Source organism: Saccopteryx bilineata, chromosome 7 (assembly GCF_036850765.1).
Source record: "Saccopteryx bilineata isolate mSacBil1 chromosome 7, mSacBil1_pri_phased_curated, whole genome shotgun sequence".
Classification (NCBI taxonomy): domain Eukaryota; kingdom Metazoa; phylum Chordata; class Mammalia; order Chiroptera; family Emballonuridae; genus Saccopteryx; species Saccopteryx bilineata.
In genome coordinates this window covers 85348655-85363778 of record NC_089496.1, presented here as the reverse complement: position 1 = coordinate 85363778, position 15124 = coordinate 85348655, and the positions used below count along the sequence as shown (strand labels likewise).

At 53.3% G+C, this 15124-nt stretch overlaps 1 protein-coding gene across 1 annotated transcript; it reads left to right on the top strand.

The window, feature by feature from the left end:
* The first annotated feature begins 7370 nt into the window (after positions 1–7370).
* On the top strand, positions 7371–13732 carry SFRP5 (secreted frizzled related protein 5). The gene is made up of 3 exons (XM_066239994.1): positions 7371–8014; positions 10306–10383; positions 12316–13732. Exons 1-3 carry the CDS (start codon positions 7513–7515, stop codon positions 12660–12662), a joined length of 927 nt encoding a protein of 308 aa, XP_066096091.1. The 5' UTR covers positions 7371–7512; the 3' UTR covers positions 12663–13732.
* Positions 13733–15124: the final 1392 nt, after the last annotated feature.

Here is a 15124-nt window from a genome sequence, read left to right as displayed (position 1 = left end):
AACTCAGCTGGAGCCCCCCAGTCAAGGCACATATGAGAAAGCAATCAATGAACAACTAGGTTGCCACAATGAAGACTTGATGCTTCTTATCTCTCTCCTTTCTTATCTATCTGTTCCTGTCTGTCCCTCTCTTTCTCGCTAAAATAGAAAGAAATAGAGAAAGAAAGAAAGAAAGAAAGAAAGAAAGAAAGAAAGAAAGAAAGAAAGAAAGAAAGAAAGAAAGAAAGAAAGAAAGAAAGAAAGAAAGAAAGGAGTCTGACCTGTGGTGGTGCAGTGGATAAAGCATCGACCTGGAAATGCTGAGGTTGCCGGTTCGAAACCCTGGGCTTGCCTGGTCAAGGCACATATGGGAGTTGATGCTTCCAGCTCCTCCCCACCTTCTCTGTCTCTCTCTCCCTCTCTGTCTCTCTCTCTCTCCCTTTCTCTCTCCTCTCTAAAATGAATAAATTAAATAAATAAATAAGAAAGAAAGAAAGGAAAGGAAAGAAGAGAGAGAGAGAAAGAAAGAAAGAAAGAAAGAAAGAAAGAAAGAAAGAAAGAAAGAAAGAAAGAAAGAAAGAAAGAGAAAGAAAGAAAGAGAAAGAAAGAAAAAAGAAAGAAGACTCTCACTGCCTGATGTCTAGCCAGCACAGAGTGAGCAGACTGGCCCAGCACAAAGCAGAGCGGGGCGGAGCGGAGCGGAGCACACCTCCAAGAAGCAGAGCAGAGCTGTCTAGCCAGAGAGGAGCTTGTCCCCAAGGCCACTTGGCCCCAGAGCTGTTTTGCAGCTGGGTTGTATCACAATTGAGCTGTTTTGCACTGAAAAAAGTTTCCTTCTTCACTATACCCCAAATTGGAGATTCTTGTTGGCATTGAATTGGCATCAATGACCATCAGTTGATACAACCTTCCTGGGAGGTAGGCAAGCCTTTGCTGGCAGGACCCCCTCACAGCAGGGGACAGAAAAGAGGTCCCAACCTCAGGCCATGGACAAAGTCAACCTCATCATCATCTCAACCCCCTTCCTTTTCCTTTATCACATTTGATTTTCAAAATAATCTCAGGAAGAATGAAGAATGTAAGTCAGAGGTGGTTTTACAGATGAGGAAACTGAGACTTAGGGTGTTCGTGGGGGGGATTTGTTATTGAGTTGAAAATGCAACTCAGATCTTCTGAATCCAAGCTTGGTACACTCCCCACTGCCACACACAGCCTCTCCTGGGTGCTCTGGAAGGAGGCACACACAGGGCAGATGTCCTGGATCCTGGCTCTTGTTGGAGCACTGACCACAGACACCAGGCACTCTGCCAGGTGTTTCTCTCACCCTTTACTCAGTAAGTTTTCACTACCACCCAGTCAGTAAGTGTTATTAACCCCATTTTACAGATGAAGAAAGTAACGTTTAGAGTCCAACAAACATATGCTCAAGGACACACCAATAGGAAGTGGTCAGAATTCAGCACCAGTCAGTCTGACTCAAAGCCCAGACTATTCCTGCTACACTATTCTGCCTTTGTGTGTTCATGTTCTCCACATGACCGAAGACTGGGACTCTTTCACGTGTATGCCTGGCCCACAGCAGGCTCTAATGTTGGTTTGTAAGAATTATTATTCCCAAGTCTAAAACCTTAAACAGAACAAAGGAAGCTACTTCATACAGATAAAAATTACAATCCAACCAGAACATATAATAATCATGAAACTTCACGCTCCTAACAACATACCATCAAAGTATATAAAACATTATAGTAAAAAAAATAAAATCCAGACATGCCAAAAAAAAAAGTATATAAAACAAAAATGATTCAAAGGGAAAAATTAACAAACCCACAATCAAAGTATATTTAATACACCTCTATCAGAAATGAACAAAATAAGTAAATCAGTGATTCTTAAACTTTTTGGTCTCAAGACCCCTTTATATTCTTTAAAATTATTATGGTTTTGCCTGACCAGGTGGTGGCGCAGTGGATAGAGCGTCGGACTGGGATGCAGAGGACCCGGGTTCGAGACCCCGAGGTCGCCAGCTTGAGTGCAGGCTCATCTGGTTTGAGGAAAGCCCACCAGCTTGAACCCAAGGTCGCTGGCTCCAGCAAGGGGTTACTCGGTCTGCTGAAGGCCCGCGGTCAAGGTACATATGAGAAAGCAATCAATGAACAACTAAGGTGTTGCAACGCACAACAAAAAACTAATGATTGATGTTTCTCATCTCTCTCCGTTCCTGTCTGTCTGTCCCTGTCTATCCCTCTCTCTGACTCACTCTCTGTCTCTGTAAAAAATAAATAAATAAATAAAAATTAAAAAAAAATTATTATGGTTTTTAGATTACACAACTTCTGTTTACATGGCTTTGCATCTATCAGTATTTACCATGTTTAAAATTAACACTAAGAAAAAATTTAATTAATTTATTTAAAATAATAATAAACCCATTGTATGTTAACATAAATTTTGTGAAAATTATTATTTTTTATAAAACAAAAAAAATTAGCGAGAAGAGTGGTATTGTTTTACATTTTTACAAATCTCATTCATGTGTGGCTTACAAGAAAATAGGTTCTCATATCTCCTTCTGCATTCAATATGTTGTTACATCTTGTTTTGGTCAAAGTAGATGAAGAAAATTTGACCTCAAACAAAAATGTAGTTGGAAAAGAGAATATTTTAATAGCCTTTTCAGCATTGTGGATATTCTTTTTGGGTTGGTTTTTTGTGTGTGTGTGTGTGTTTTGGGGTTTTTTTGTATTTTTCTTAAGTGAGAAGTAGGGAGGCAGAGAGACAGACTCCCACATGGCCCTACCGGGATCCACCCAGCAAGTCTACCAGGGGGCGATGCTCTGCCCATCTGCAGTGTTGCACCGTTGCAACCGGAGCCCTTCTAGTGCTTGAGATGGAGGCCATGGAGCCATCCTCAGCTCCTGGGCCAACTTTGCTTCAATAGAACCTTGATTGTGGGAAGGGAAGAGAGAGATAGAGAGAAAGGAGAGGGGGAAAGGTGGAGAAGCAGATGGGTGCTTTTCCTGTGTGCCCTGGCCGGGAATCGAACCCAAGACTTCCATACACTGGGCCGACGCTCTACTGCTGAGCTAGCCAGCCAGGGCCTGTGGATATTCTTCTTTAATACTATCAGAAATTGACATGTGGCAGTTCCTTCAATGATAGTTGTAGTGTAAAATCTGAATCCATATTAATAAACTTTTCTTATCTATTACCTTAAAATTTATTGGTCTATCTTGTACTCTGAGTGGATCTTGGAATTATGTACCAGTTTGACCTTGTAGTGTCCCAATCCTGATCATACATAATCACTGAAGTAGGCAATAAATAAGTAGAAAACTGTAGGATTTGATAACATAATCAACAAGTTTGATCAACGGAGTATCTATACAGGATTTTGCTCACAACAAACCATGAATAAATAAACATTCCTTTAAACAAACGGTCCCCTCTCTCTGCTGGGGGAATGTGTGCCTGGACAGACTGCAGACACTCCATGATGGACAGATGCCCAGCACGCCAGGTGTCCCACCAGCTGCCTGGGCTCTGGAACAGCTGCATCAGAAAGGAGCATCCTATTGGAGAGCAGCCTCCTCCATTCTCAGGCTGCAGAGCCAGGAGAACCAAACGGCCTGGCCTCAGAGGGAGAGCTTCCCTGAATAACTGCCCCAGGGTGCAACCACCACCTGGGCACCATTCTTGTGAAGAGCTTCCCTCCTTGATCTCATCATGGGTTCCATGTGAGGGAGCCTAAAGGATTCCCCAGGCAGAACTGGGTCAAGACTGCCCATCTTCCTCTTCCAAAGGGTCCAAGCCTGAGCCCTCTGCCCCTCAGAGCCCCTGAAGCTGCCAGGCACAGATCCACCGTTCTTGGACCATCTGCAGTTCTTACATAACCAGCAGCAGGAACAGGGCCTGCCTCTGTCCAGGCCAGTCGCTGGAACTCCAAGAACAGCGCAGGTGAACGGCTGCCCAAGGAGTCAGCACCTCGTACAACCACCTGGGGAGCTTCAACGTCCCTCTCCACCCAGTGCCCAAGGCCAGACCTCCCCTGGACAGCAAAAGCCCGGCCAAACCAGGAGGGAGGCTGAGGGATGAGCTGGCACGCAGTCTAGTCCCAAACCAGAGCCAGGGCTCAGGTGTCCCAGGGAAGCTTTTGGAGCTCACACCGTATTTTTACCCTGTAATCACACATCCCTCGGAGAGCTAACAGTCCTAGGTGCCGATTATGTGCTGGCACTGTGGGAGGGGCTTTCTTTCCATACATCATTTTGTTTGCCCCTCACAATAACTGCTGAGGAGTTTCCAGCTTACAAACAAGGAAATCGGGAGTCAGAAAGGCTAAGTACGATACTTGCCCGAGGTCATTCAGTGAGTATGCACTTGGATTCGAACCTGACTCTTTCTGTCGCAGAGTCCAGACTCTTTCACCATCACTACACTATGCTGTCTGACCCTGTGGGAACTATTCCTTCACCTCCTGAGTAGTCATCCACAGAACCTCATTGTGCTGGGGATTGGGAGAGGCGAGAGGGGAGAGGGGGAGGAAATACCCTCAGCTTGTTCTACCTGGACCCAACTGGGTCATCTGCAATCAAAAGATATTCTGGCCTGACCAGGCGGTGGTGCAGTGGATAGAGCGTCAGACTGGGATGCAGAGGACCCAGGCTCAAGACCCCGAGCTCGCCAGCTTGAGCGTGGGCTCATCTAGTTTGAGCAAAAAGCTCACCAGCTTGGACCCAAGATCTCTGGCTAGAGCAAGGGGTTACTTGGTCCACTGTAGCCCCACAGTCAAGGCACATATGAGAAAGCAATCAAAGAATAACTAAGGTACCTGACCAGGCAGTGGCGCAGTGGATAGAGCATCGGACTGGGATGCAGAGGACCCAGGTTCAAGACCCCAAGGTTACCAGCTTGAGCGCAGGCTCATCTGGTTTGAGCAAAAGTTCACCAGCTTGGACCCAAGGTTGCTGGCTCGAACAAGGGGTTACTCAGTCTGCTGAAGGCCCACAGTCAAGGCACATATGAGAAAGCAATCAATGAACAACTAAGGTGTTGCAACGTGCAACAAAAAAAACTAATGATTGATGCTTCTCATCTCTCTCCGTTCCTGTCTGTCTGTCCCTGTCTATCCCTCTCTCTATCCCTCTCTCTGGCTGAATTTTCTTCTGCCTCCTTTGCCTTCTGACTTTTCACAACTAGATCAGATGAAGCTGAGCCTATGTCTTTTGCATTTCTGTAACCCCTTCTGTGTGTGTGGTTGCTCCATGCATGGTGAGTATTAAGAGCAGCCCTTCACCCTGGCTGGATAGCTCAGTTGGCTAAAGCATCTTCTCAAAGTGCAAAGGTTGCTGGTTCGATCCCCGGTCAGTGCACATACAGGAACAAACAGCTCAATGTTCCTGCCTACAGCTCAATGTTCCTGTCTCTCTCTTTCTCTCTCCCCTATCTCACTAAAATCAATAAATAAAATTTTAAAAAAAGAGAGTGCCTCTCTCCACTACCACTACAAGGACAGATCCAGGACAGAACCATGGGAAGCCAGGAGCCTTGGAAAAGTTCAGGAGGATGGGGTGGGGGTGGGGATGAGGGGAAAGGGCAGGTGTGGAGGGGGACAGGTGCCCCGGCACTCTGGCCTCCCAGCAGAGCCAGCCGCAGAGCACCCCAAGTCCTCCTACAAGACACCTCCCCAGGGAACCCTGTTCCAGCAAAAGGCTGGGAGGCCAAGTTGGAGCCACCGCACCCACAAGCCTCTTGTCCAAAGCTCCTCCCACAGGGAAGCCAGTGGAAGGCAGGACCCAGACAGAAGGGAAAGACCTCAAACAGTGGCTCCTGAGTTTGCTTCCTCTTTTTTTTTTTTTTTTTTTTTTTTTTTTTTTTTCTGAAGCTGGAAACAGGGAGAGACAGTCAGACTCCCGCATGCGCCCGACCAGGATCCACCCAGCACGCCCACCAGGGGCGACGCTCTGCCCACCAGGGGGCGATGCTCTGCCCCTCCGGGGTGTCGCTCTGCCGCGACCAGAGCCACTCTAGCGCCTGGGGCAGAGGCCAAGGAGCCATCCCCAGCGCCGGGGCCATCTTTGCTCCAATGGAGCCTCGGCTACGGGAGGGGAAGAGAGAGACAGAGAGGAAGAAGGGGGGGTGGAGAAGCAAATGGGCGCTTCTCCTATGTGCCCTGGCCGGGAATCGAACCCGGGTCCCCCGCACGCCAGGCCGACGCTCTACCGCTGAGCCAACCGGCCAGGGCCTGCTTCCTCTCTTATGCCTCCCTGGATATGTCCTTCCTCCTCCTGGCTCCCAGAGGAGGTATGCTCTCCAAACTCCATTTCCTGCCCTGGCCCTGGCCTTTGGAGCCCAACACCTGGATTCAAATCCTTGCTCCTTCACCTATTAGCTATGTGACCAAGGTCCACTTACTTGACCTCTCTGAGCCCCCCACCCCACCCCACCTATAGCCATTAAGCCTGCAGGCTCTAAATCCAGACCTCTCCTCTCTGACACTAGAACCAGACTACCTGGGTTCAAGTCCCCGCACCAGTGCTTACTTAACCTTTCTTAACCCCTTTCAGTACCTGTCTCTGGAAAGTGGGGTTATTAATAGTACCCATCCACCTTATAGCATTACTGTGTGAATTCAGTGAGGTAGTTTATGCAGTGTGCTTGGAACGGACATGGCACACACTAAGCGCCCAGTAAGTATTAGCTATCATTAGAAATAGTAGTTGATAAGGTTGTAAAATGCTGTGCAGTGTCTCTGGCACTTAAGTAGAACTCACTAAATAGCGGTTATGGTTATCTTCGCTCCCACTAGGTCATGTTCCTGGAGGTGGGTTTTGGGTTACATCCATCTCTGACTCCCCAGAAGACAGCACCATACTCAGCCCCAAGCAGGAGCTCAAAAAATGCTTGAGGGCTGAGGGGTAAAGAACTGCCTGGCTGAACCAGGCGAGTGTGGGCCGTCAGGAGCCTCCCGCTGGGAGACGGGAGAACCGAGGTGTCAGGGAAGAGAAAACAGAGTGGAAGGGGAAAGGCCCAGACGGAGAGATAAGCAGGCGAAGTGAGTGGGAAAAGGAACAGGAGAGGCCGTGGCGAAGAGAGATAAGGAAGAAGGATGGAGAAGGCGAGGGACGGGGATCATGTCGAGAAAGGTGAGGGAGCCTCGAGGAGAGGCGTGAGACGAGACCCGGGCTGCGGCAGGGGTGCGGACGACTCTGGCGGGGAGCAGGAGCCGGCGCTGGCACCGGCGCGGGAGCCGGGTGGGAGGGGCCGCCGGCAAGGCACCCTGCCTCCCCGCAGCCTGGGGCGGGGGCCGGGCGGGGGCCGGGCGGGCGGAGATTGGCTGGGCGCGCGTCAAGGCCGGGGCTGGAGCCCCGAGGTGGGAGGCGCCAGGATCACTTGGTGCGCCCCAAAGGGGAGCAAAGTCGGCCACCCACTTGGACGACTTGGGTTGCGGCGCGTAGAGAGGAGTGTCGTGGCAGCGGGAGCACGCGGGGCAACTGGGGGCTCCGCGCACGGAGCGGCGGGGACTGCGCAGCCATGCGGGGGGCTGCGCTGGCGCTGCTGCTGGGGGTGCTGCACTGGGCGCCGGCGCGCGGCCAGGAGTACGACTACTACGGCTGGCAGACCGAGCCGCTGCATGGGCGCTCGTACTCCAAGCCCCCGAAGTGCCTCGACATTCCCGCCGACCTGCCGCTCTGCCACACCGTGGGCTACAAGCGCATGCGGCTGCCCAACCTGCTGGAGCACGAGAGCCTGGCGGAGGTGAAGCAGCAGGCGAGCAGCTGGCTGCCGCTGCTGGCCAAGCGCTGCCACTCGGACACGCAGGTATTCCTCTGCTCGCTCTTCGCGCCGGTCTGCCTCGACCAGCCCATCTACCCGTGCCGCTCGCTGTGCGAGGCGGTGCGCGCCGGCTGCGCGCCGCTCATGGAGGCCTATGGCTTCCCCTGGCCCGAGATGCTGCACTGCCACAAGTTTCCCCTGGACAACGACCTCTGCATCGCTGTGCAGTTCGGGCACCTGCCCGCCACCGCGCCTCCAGGTAGCGCCACCACCGCCCCGAGCGCTCCGATGGCCCTGGGTGCCCGCGAGCTGGGCCCTGGACGGATGCCGCTCCCCCAACCCCTTAGCACAGCTCTGCAAGCCCCCATAGGTGTCAAGCCCTGCACGCGCGCACACACACACACACACACACACACACCCTAATTATTGGCCCTAAGCACCCCTGGGATTGTCTCTCACAGCCTTCCAGCCTTCCCACCTCCCCGCGGACTGCCAAAGTAGTGCCTCCCTGCGGTTCTGGATTCCCACTGGCTCTCCCCATTCCAACTCCGTGCCCGAAAACCCTCCTGGTTTCTCTCGCAGCACCCACCTTCCCAAGCCGCTGGAATCCATGGGGTGGCAGTAATACTGTCCCCTCATTGCCTCGCTCAGCCCAAGAATGCTGGAGGTCACTAAACAATGCCTCTCACCTCCCCCATAACTCTGGACTCTTAAGACACCAAAGCAAGGATTCCCACCTGGTTTGGGGACCTTGAGAGGGGAGGAGGGCTGAGGGAAGGAATATAGTGAAAGACCCGGGTCTAAGTGCACACCTGGGCTATGATTCCCATCTCCCTGTTTTCAGTTCCTGGGAACCGTAAACTTCCTCACTCTTCTCCCCCAGCCTCCCATACTGGGAGGCCTTGGGCAAGGCTCAGTCCAGAAGAAAGAGTCAATTGCCAGGCTCTGCCCCTTTGGGGAGTTGCTTAACTTTTAGCATAGGTTTCCCCATCTGTAAGAATGAAAATGACCCCAGGTTCCTGAAACCTATGACATCCTAAATGCCCACCTCCAAGTCCCATTACCCCTAATTCCTCCCTGTCCCATTACCCCTCATTCCTCCCTGTCCCAGCCTCCCTTGACTGTGCGTCCCCTTCAGCGGTGGTCTGCCCAACTCCTTCCAAGACAGAGTAACCCCAGCTGGCACCAGACAGGAGGATAAACCGCAATACTGAGCAAGAACGCTTTGCCTACATGGCTAATATAAGAATCTAAGGAGCTCCCCATACTAGGACTTTCCCAAAGGGCAGCAGGGACCCCAGCACGCCCCACCCCCCATCCTCAGAGCTAACCTCACCCACACAGTGCCCAGTGCTACACATCATGCCCCTTCCTGAAAGTCAAGGCTGGGTAGGGGTCCTGTGACTGAGGAGTGTTGAGAAAAGGGAAACCATCCCCCCACCCCATCCTCAGGGTAGAAACAGGACAGGAAAGCAGGGGAGAAAAAGCCAACTCTAGCAGAGACAGCTGTGGTGCCCAGCAGGAATCTCAACTGGCTCCTTGTCTGGTTTTCTTAGAGCCCAACCATTAGCAGTCAGTCTGGAAGGCAGGAGAGTCCCAGGCTCCGAATCCCTCCTGGCCCTTACCCTTCTTGGAGCCCCCTCGTTCCCATTGTTGGCTAGCCCACCTGGAGACAGACACAGGAGAACAGAGGTCAGGTGCTGTGCGGTGGCCTCAGGACCAGAAGCAGCCTGGGTGTGTGGCCAACAGACAAAACTCAGATTATTTCATATAAAAATTAAGAGTTTGGGGTTCCTTTGAAAAATCCGTTCTTGTAGTGCTAAGGCTGGGTGTTCCCACTTTAGAGGGCTGGTGTTCTTCTGCTACAGTCCTTGCCCTGCAAGCATCCCTTGTCTACCCACAGCTTGCACCCTGTGTTCCGTGAGAGACCCCACAAACACCCCCACCCCGTCACTAGCCTGGGAGTTACAGATTCTGAGTTCTAAGCTCAGTCCTTACAGCTTTGCAGACTTGCATAGCCACTCTGGGCCTCAGTTTCCTTTTTCTCTTTTTCTTTAACTTATTGATTTTAGAGAGAGAGAGAGAACAAGGGAGAGGGAGAAACATTAATTTGTTGTTCTACTTTATGCATTCACTGGTTGATTCTTGTGTGTGCTCTGATGGGGGACTAGACCCGCAACCTTGATTTATTGGGACAGCACTCTACCAACTGAGCTACCTGGCCAAGGCTCCTTTTCTTTAAAATAAATACCTACTTCATAGGCTGAGGATTAAATGAGACAAAATTTAGAAGACAGTGCATGTCATGGCCGCAGCTGCCAGGGTCTTGGGCGACCATGCCCACCTGGGCAGTTTCATCCTGCATAACTCTCACAACTACTCAGTGAGCAGGCGGTGTTATCCCTACCATCATCCCATTCCCTGCTGAGGAGGCAGAGGCTGGGCAGGGGGAGGTGGCTCCTCAGTGGACTAGCCTGCACCCTAAGTGGCTCTTTGGACTCCGGTCCGCACACCAGCCTCCCTCGACTCCACCCTTGCTTCTCTCTTCAGTGACCAAGATCTGCGCCCAGTGTGAGATGGAACACAGCGCCGACGGCCTCATGGAGCAGATGTGCTCCAGTGACTTTGGTGAGTGTGGAGCCCACGCAGCCAGCCCCAAACTTCCTCCTTGACACGCACACAGATGAGCATGTATGCCCGCACCCATCACTGTGAGCCCTAACAGTTTTTGTCTTATTGATCCCTTTAGACTCTGCTGACAACCATGAACCCTCTCCCCAGAGAACTGTCCTTTTTTTTTTTAATATCATCTCGGGGGCTTGGGGTCATGGTCCACAGGCCTAAGAAACCATCGCTGGCCAGGGCTCCTGTAGCCCTCCCTTGCCAATGTTCACAGAAGGGACTCCAGGGCTGGGTTCTCTTTGGGGGGGGGCAAGCTTAGCCCCAAGATGGATGGGCACAGCAGCTGGGGGAGATGGGCTCCAGGATAGAATTGCTGCCCCCTTGCCCTTGGGCACCCGGCCAAGTACCTGCGGCGCTCTGGCCAGGGCAGCTGCAGTCACCTCCTAACAGCTTCGTCCTGGAGCCTCCCCACTCCTGGGGCAGCTGAGCAAGTCCAGTCGGGCCCTGGCTCCTGCATGGACCACACAGCCCAGCTGCGATCTCTGCCGGGTCAGCTCTCATTGTGTGTCTTGGCCTCCCTGTCTGTGAGAGAGAGAGCGCGACAAAACCTTCACTTCCGCAGCTCTTTCCTGCCACTAGTCTGTTTGGGAGGAGAGTGCCACATAGCAAGGTGGGTGTGCATCCAAGACGGAAGATGAGAGGAGTGAAGCAGTGAGGGAGAAAGAGCAGGGAAGGGATTTTATAACAATTTCCTTTCCTGGGTGGAAGAGTTATTCTCTGGCTCCTCCCTGGAGGCTCCAAGATGGGGTCCAGAGGCCTGAAGAAGGGAGAGATTAGCTCAGGACTCCTTATTCTCAACTGCATTGGGCTCCCTGTGGTCACCTTAGAGCAGGGGTCTCAAACTCGCAGCCCGCGGGCCGCATGCGGCCTGCCGAACAATTTTGTGCGGCCCGCAGACTGTTTTCAACTGCAGTGAGAAAAGTATTGCGTAACAGTTGCCTTTTGTAGACCTAGTGCGGCCCGCCCAACGGCTGTGATCTTGCTCTGCGGCCCACATGCTGAGTTGAGTTTGAGACCCCAGCCTTAGAGTGCCCTGGGCAGTCACTCTCGGACCACTCTCAGTCTTGAACCATATCTCCCCATTACCCTCACACACTCACACCCCCACACACACCACAGACCTACTCTCCTACACAAACACAGCACCACGCATGCGCACTCTCACTCACACTTCACAGCCTCACACAGATCGATGGTATGTTTGCGCCAGCAAGACTTCCCAACCTTCCGCTCAGTGACATGGTGGGTCACAGTGGGGTTTTCACCCCATGGAAACCAGCACATGCTACAGAGCAGGCCCCCTCTCCACAGCCAGCTGTCAAACATTTACCAGCCCACATTTACACCATGTATGTACACACACATACACACACATAGACTCCACCCATATATACCCCACAAGCATACACACAGTCAGAAATACCATTCAGAAATACCCCCAGAGATCATGAAGTCCAGCATCCCTCCCTCTCTACCAAACCCTCTAGTTGGTGACCACACTTCCAATATTTCCCTCCTTTGAAAGCACAACACCACGCTCCCTATGGAGAACTCTCCACCCTGCTCTTCATGTCGGGGAAAGGCACAGGCTCTGGAGTGGACTCTGGAGTGGGCCAGACCTCCCTTCAATCCAGGTTCCAGAATTTAGGCAGCTGACAACCTCTCCAAATCTCATTTCCCCCCACCACCTGCATACCTCCAGGATAAAACGTGGTCATGTCCATGCAAGTCCAACACATGATAGGAGCTTCATAAATATTAAAATGTGTGTGTATAAGCTCCACCTCTCCAAGCACAAGTACTGTGGGGCCACCAGCATCCTGAGCAAACTTTTGTGACTGGTCTCATGCTGTCCTCTGTCCACACCCCCACACACAGTGGTCAAAATGCGCATCAAGGAGATCAAGATAGAGAATGGGGACCGGAAGCTGATTGGGGCTCAAAAAAAGAAGAAGCTGCTCAAGCCGGGCCCCCTGAAGCGCAAGGACACCAAGAGGCTGCTGCTGCACATGAAGAACGGCGCGGGCTGCCCCTGCCCACAGCTGGACGCTCTGGCCGGCAGCTTCCTGGTCATGGGCCGCAAGGTGGACGGACAGCTGTTGCTCATGGCCATCTACCGCTGGGACAAGAAGAATAAGGAGATGAAGTTCGCCGTCAAATTCATGTTCTCCTACCCCTGCTCCCTCTACTACCCCTTCTTCTATGGGGCCGCTGAACCCCACTGAAGGATGCTCCCCCCTGCCCCACCAGCCAGCTGTGCCTTGCCCTCTGTCCTTGTGCCCGGGGCACACTGTCACCTCCTTCCCCCTGGTCTGGCCCCGAGTCCCAGCACAGACCCTAAGGGATGGGCGTGGAGCCTGGGCTGTCCTTGTCTGAGGGGTTTGAGGTGTCTGGTGGCTTCCACTCTTAGAAGTAAGGCTTTCTCTTCTGGGGGGAGACCCCCAGGGTCTCAGTGGGCAGAGGGAAAAGTGGAGGGAAAGGTGAAGGGACTGTGAGCAGCCCATGGAGAGGACCATGGTGTCGGCTCCCCTCTGCTGGGGGTGGGGCCTCGCCTTCCAGAGAGAAGTCTTGACACTAGGCTGAGCCACTAGGCCAGTTCTCCAACCCCACTGTCCCTTCACGTGTCCTCTCATAGCCCCAGAGGAAAGGCATTAGGGTCACAGTGTCCCCCAGCCACATCGCCCTACTGTCCCCATCTCTGACAGTTCCCTCACCCTGGACTGGAGAGAATCCCAGCCTGGACCCCCTCCCAGAGGCTTGCTTCTTGGGGTTCGTTCCTCAGCCCTCGCATGCCCCTTTTATCTCGACAACGAGTAAATTATTGCTACTGCTATGAGGCCACAGGTACCAGACTGAAGCAGGTAGGATTTGGTTCTTAATTTTTTTTTTAAAGTTTTTAATTAAATCAAAGAAAACAGTTGGTCTTGACCAGGTGATTTCTTTGTCCGGCGGTTCCCCAGAGGTAGGAGAGAGAGGTTCAAAAGGGACTTTTAGAAAGGGGCCCTTGTCATAACCCACAGCCTGTCCACATAGACGTACTCAGAATGCCTAAGGAGAGCCATGTCCGTGTTTGTGTGGGATCCCCCAAGAGCACACAAGGGTCACCCTTGTCATCCCCACCACTAATGGGGCACGGAAATGGTCACCTCTTGTCCCTGAGGAGGGTCAGAAACATCAAGTTCCCCAGCCTACTCCCACAGTCCCAAAGGGTCTCCCCCACTCGGGCAATGCCTGCCCTGAGGAGCCCAAGAAGACTGCAGCAGGAACTACTCAGAAGAGCCAGAAGCCTGAGCGTGTCCCTGCAGTGGTCCTGGCCCCGAGGAGGTGAGGGTGCATGCTCGCTGGGCCGGAGCATCAGCACGGCATACAAGCTCAGGCCCCCCTCGTGCCTGCAGTCTCCCAGTCCACAGTTTAACACATAACCTTCTCATCATCAAAGGAGCTTCTATGAAGCTGGACCTTGAAAACAATTAAATCCGAATCTCAGGAGGGTGTGCAGAAAGAAATTGACATTTCTAGATGCTCCCGGGGTGGTTTGCAGCCGGGCTGAGAACCTCCATCTAGGTAATCTAGATAAGCCCACAGCTGACGCAGGACAAGAGGCTGCGGTTTCTCAGGCTGGAAGGGCGTCCGTCCTGCGTGTGGAGAGAGAGGCGACCGCTATAAGGCCTGAGGGGGCTTCTGCAGGGAGCTCAGAGCAGATGGAGGCTGCTTCCTTGAGCCGAGTGGGACAGGGAGGGGACAAGCCTTGAAGCGGAGGCCACAGGCTGCTGCCAGACAGATGTCAGCATTTGGAAGAGGCAGTGCCCAGAAAGAGTCCCTGGGGCGGGGGCGGGGGCGGGGGGGGCATCAGCAGATACTGAGGAACAGGACGGATCTGCCCAGAGCAGGGAGCTGGGGACGCCCCCGAGGGGCTTTCCTCACCAGTGAGGGCACAGCTGGGATGCCAAGTCCAGTCAAGGCCTGCGGCTCCTCCCAGACAATGGGCCGCGTCTCCAGAGGTGAGAAGCCCTGGCTCCCGTGGCTCCCAGGGGAGCTCACCGCCTCAGACGGAGACGGAGGGCCGGATTCCGCGGTGGGGCCTGTCGGCTAACAGGTGGTCCGCCGGCCTGCCCATAAATCAGCCCCCGCGCAGTCAGGTGGCCTCGCCACAGGTCAGGAGCAGCAGAGGCCCGCTTGTTTCTCCTCACCTCGGAGGAAGCCACTGCCACCCACCCTCGCCCGAAGCCTGCCCAGCCCACCTGGCTCCCTGAATCCGCCTCTTGTCTCCCAGCCTCCTGCCCTGACCAAATGTTTACGGACACTTCTATGGTCAACCAGGAGCAGGGATTCTTTTTCCCCTGAACATACAGGACGGGGCCTCATCTGGCGGCAGCACAATACTGACCTCTGTCAGGTGCTGGCAGCTGGAGGGAGCAGCAGGGAGAGGCTCCGGAGCCCAGCCCAGAAGAGTGCCCCCCCCCCCAGGGGTCAGGCCTGCTCTGCTACCAGTCTGTCCCCGGGATCTGCTGTCCAACCCCCAGCAGGCTCCAGCCTGGGACCAAGAAAAATCCTCCCAGAGCCCAGGGAGGCTCTGGAGCCCACCCTTCATTTCCTTCAGTCACAGAAAGCTCGCTCCAGCTGGTCGGGAGTGGCAGCGGTGCCAGCGAGCTCTGGGCTGTGCATCGCGAATGACTGCATTTGACTG

Excerpts from the sequence above, each read along its gene's own strand:
- SFRP5 (XM_066239994.1), top strand. The coding sequence starts at position 7,513 with ATGCGGGGGGCTGCGCTGGCGCTGCTGCTGGGGGTGCTGCACTGGGCG. Across the intron at positions 8,015-10,305 it reads GCCCGCCACCGCGCCTCCAG|TGACCAAGATCTGCGCCCAG; the intron begins GTAGCGCCACCA and ends TTCTCTCTTCAG. Across the intron at positions 10,384-12,315 it reads GATGTGCTCCAGTGACTTTG|TGGTCAAAATGCGCATCAAG; the intron begins GTGAGTGTGGAG and ends CCCCACACACAG.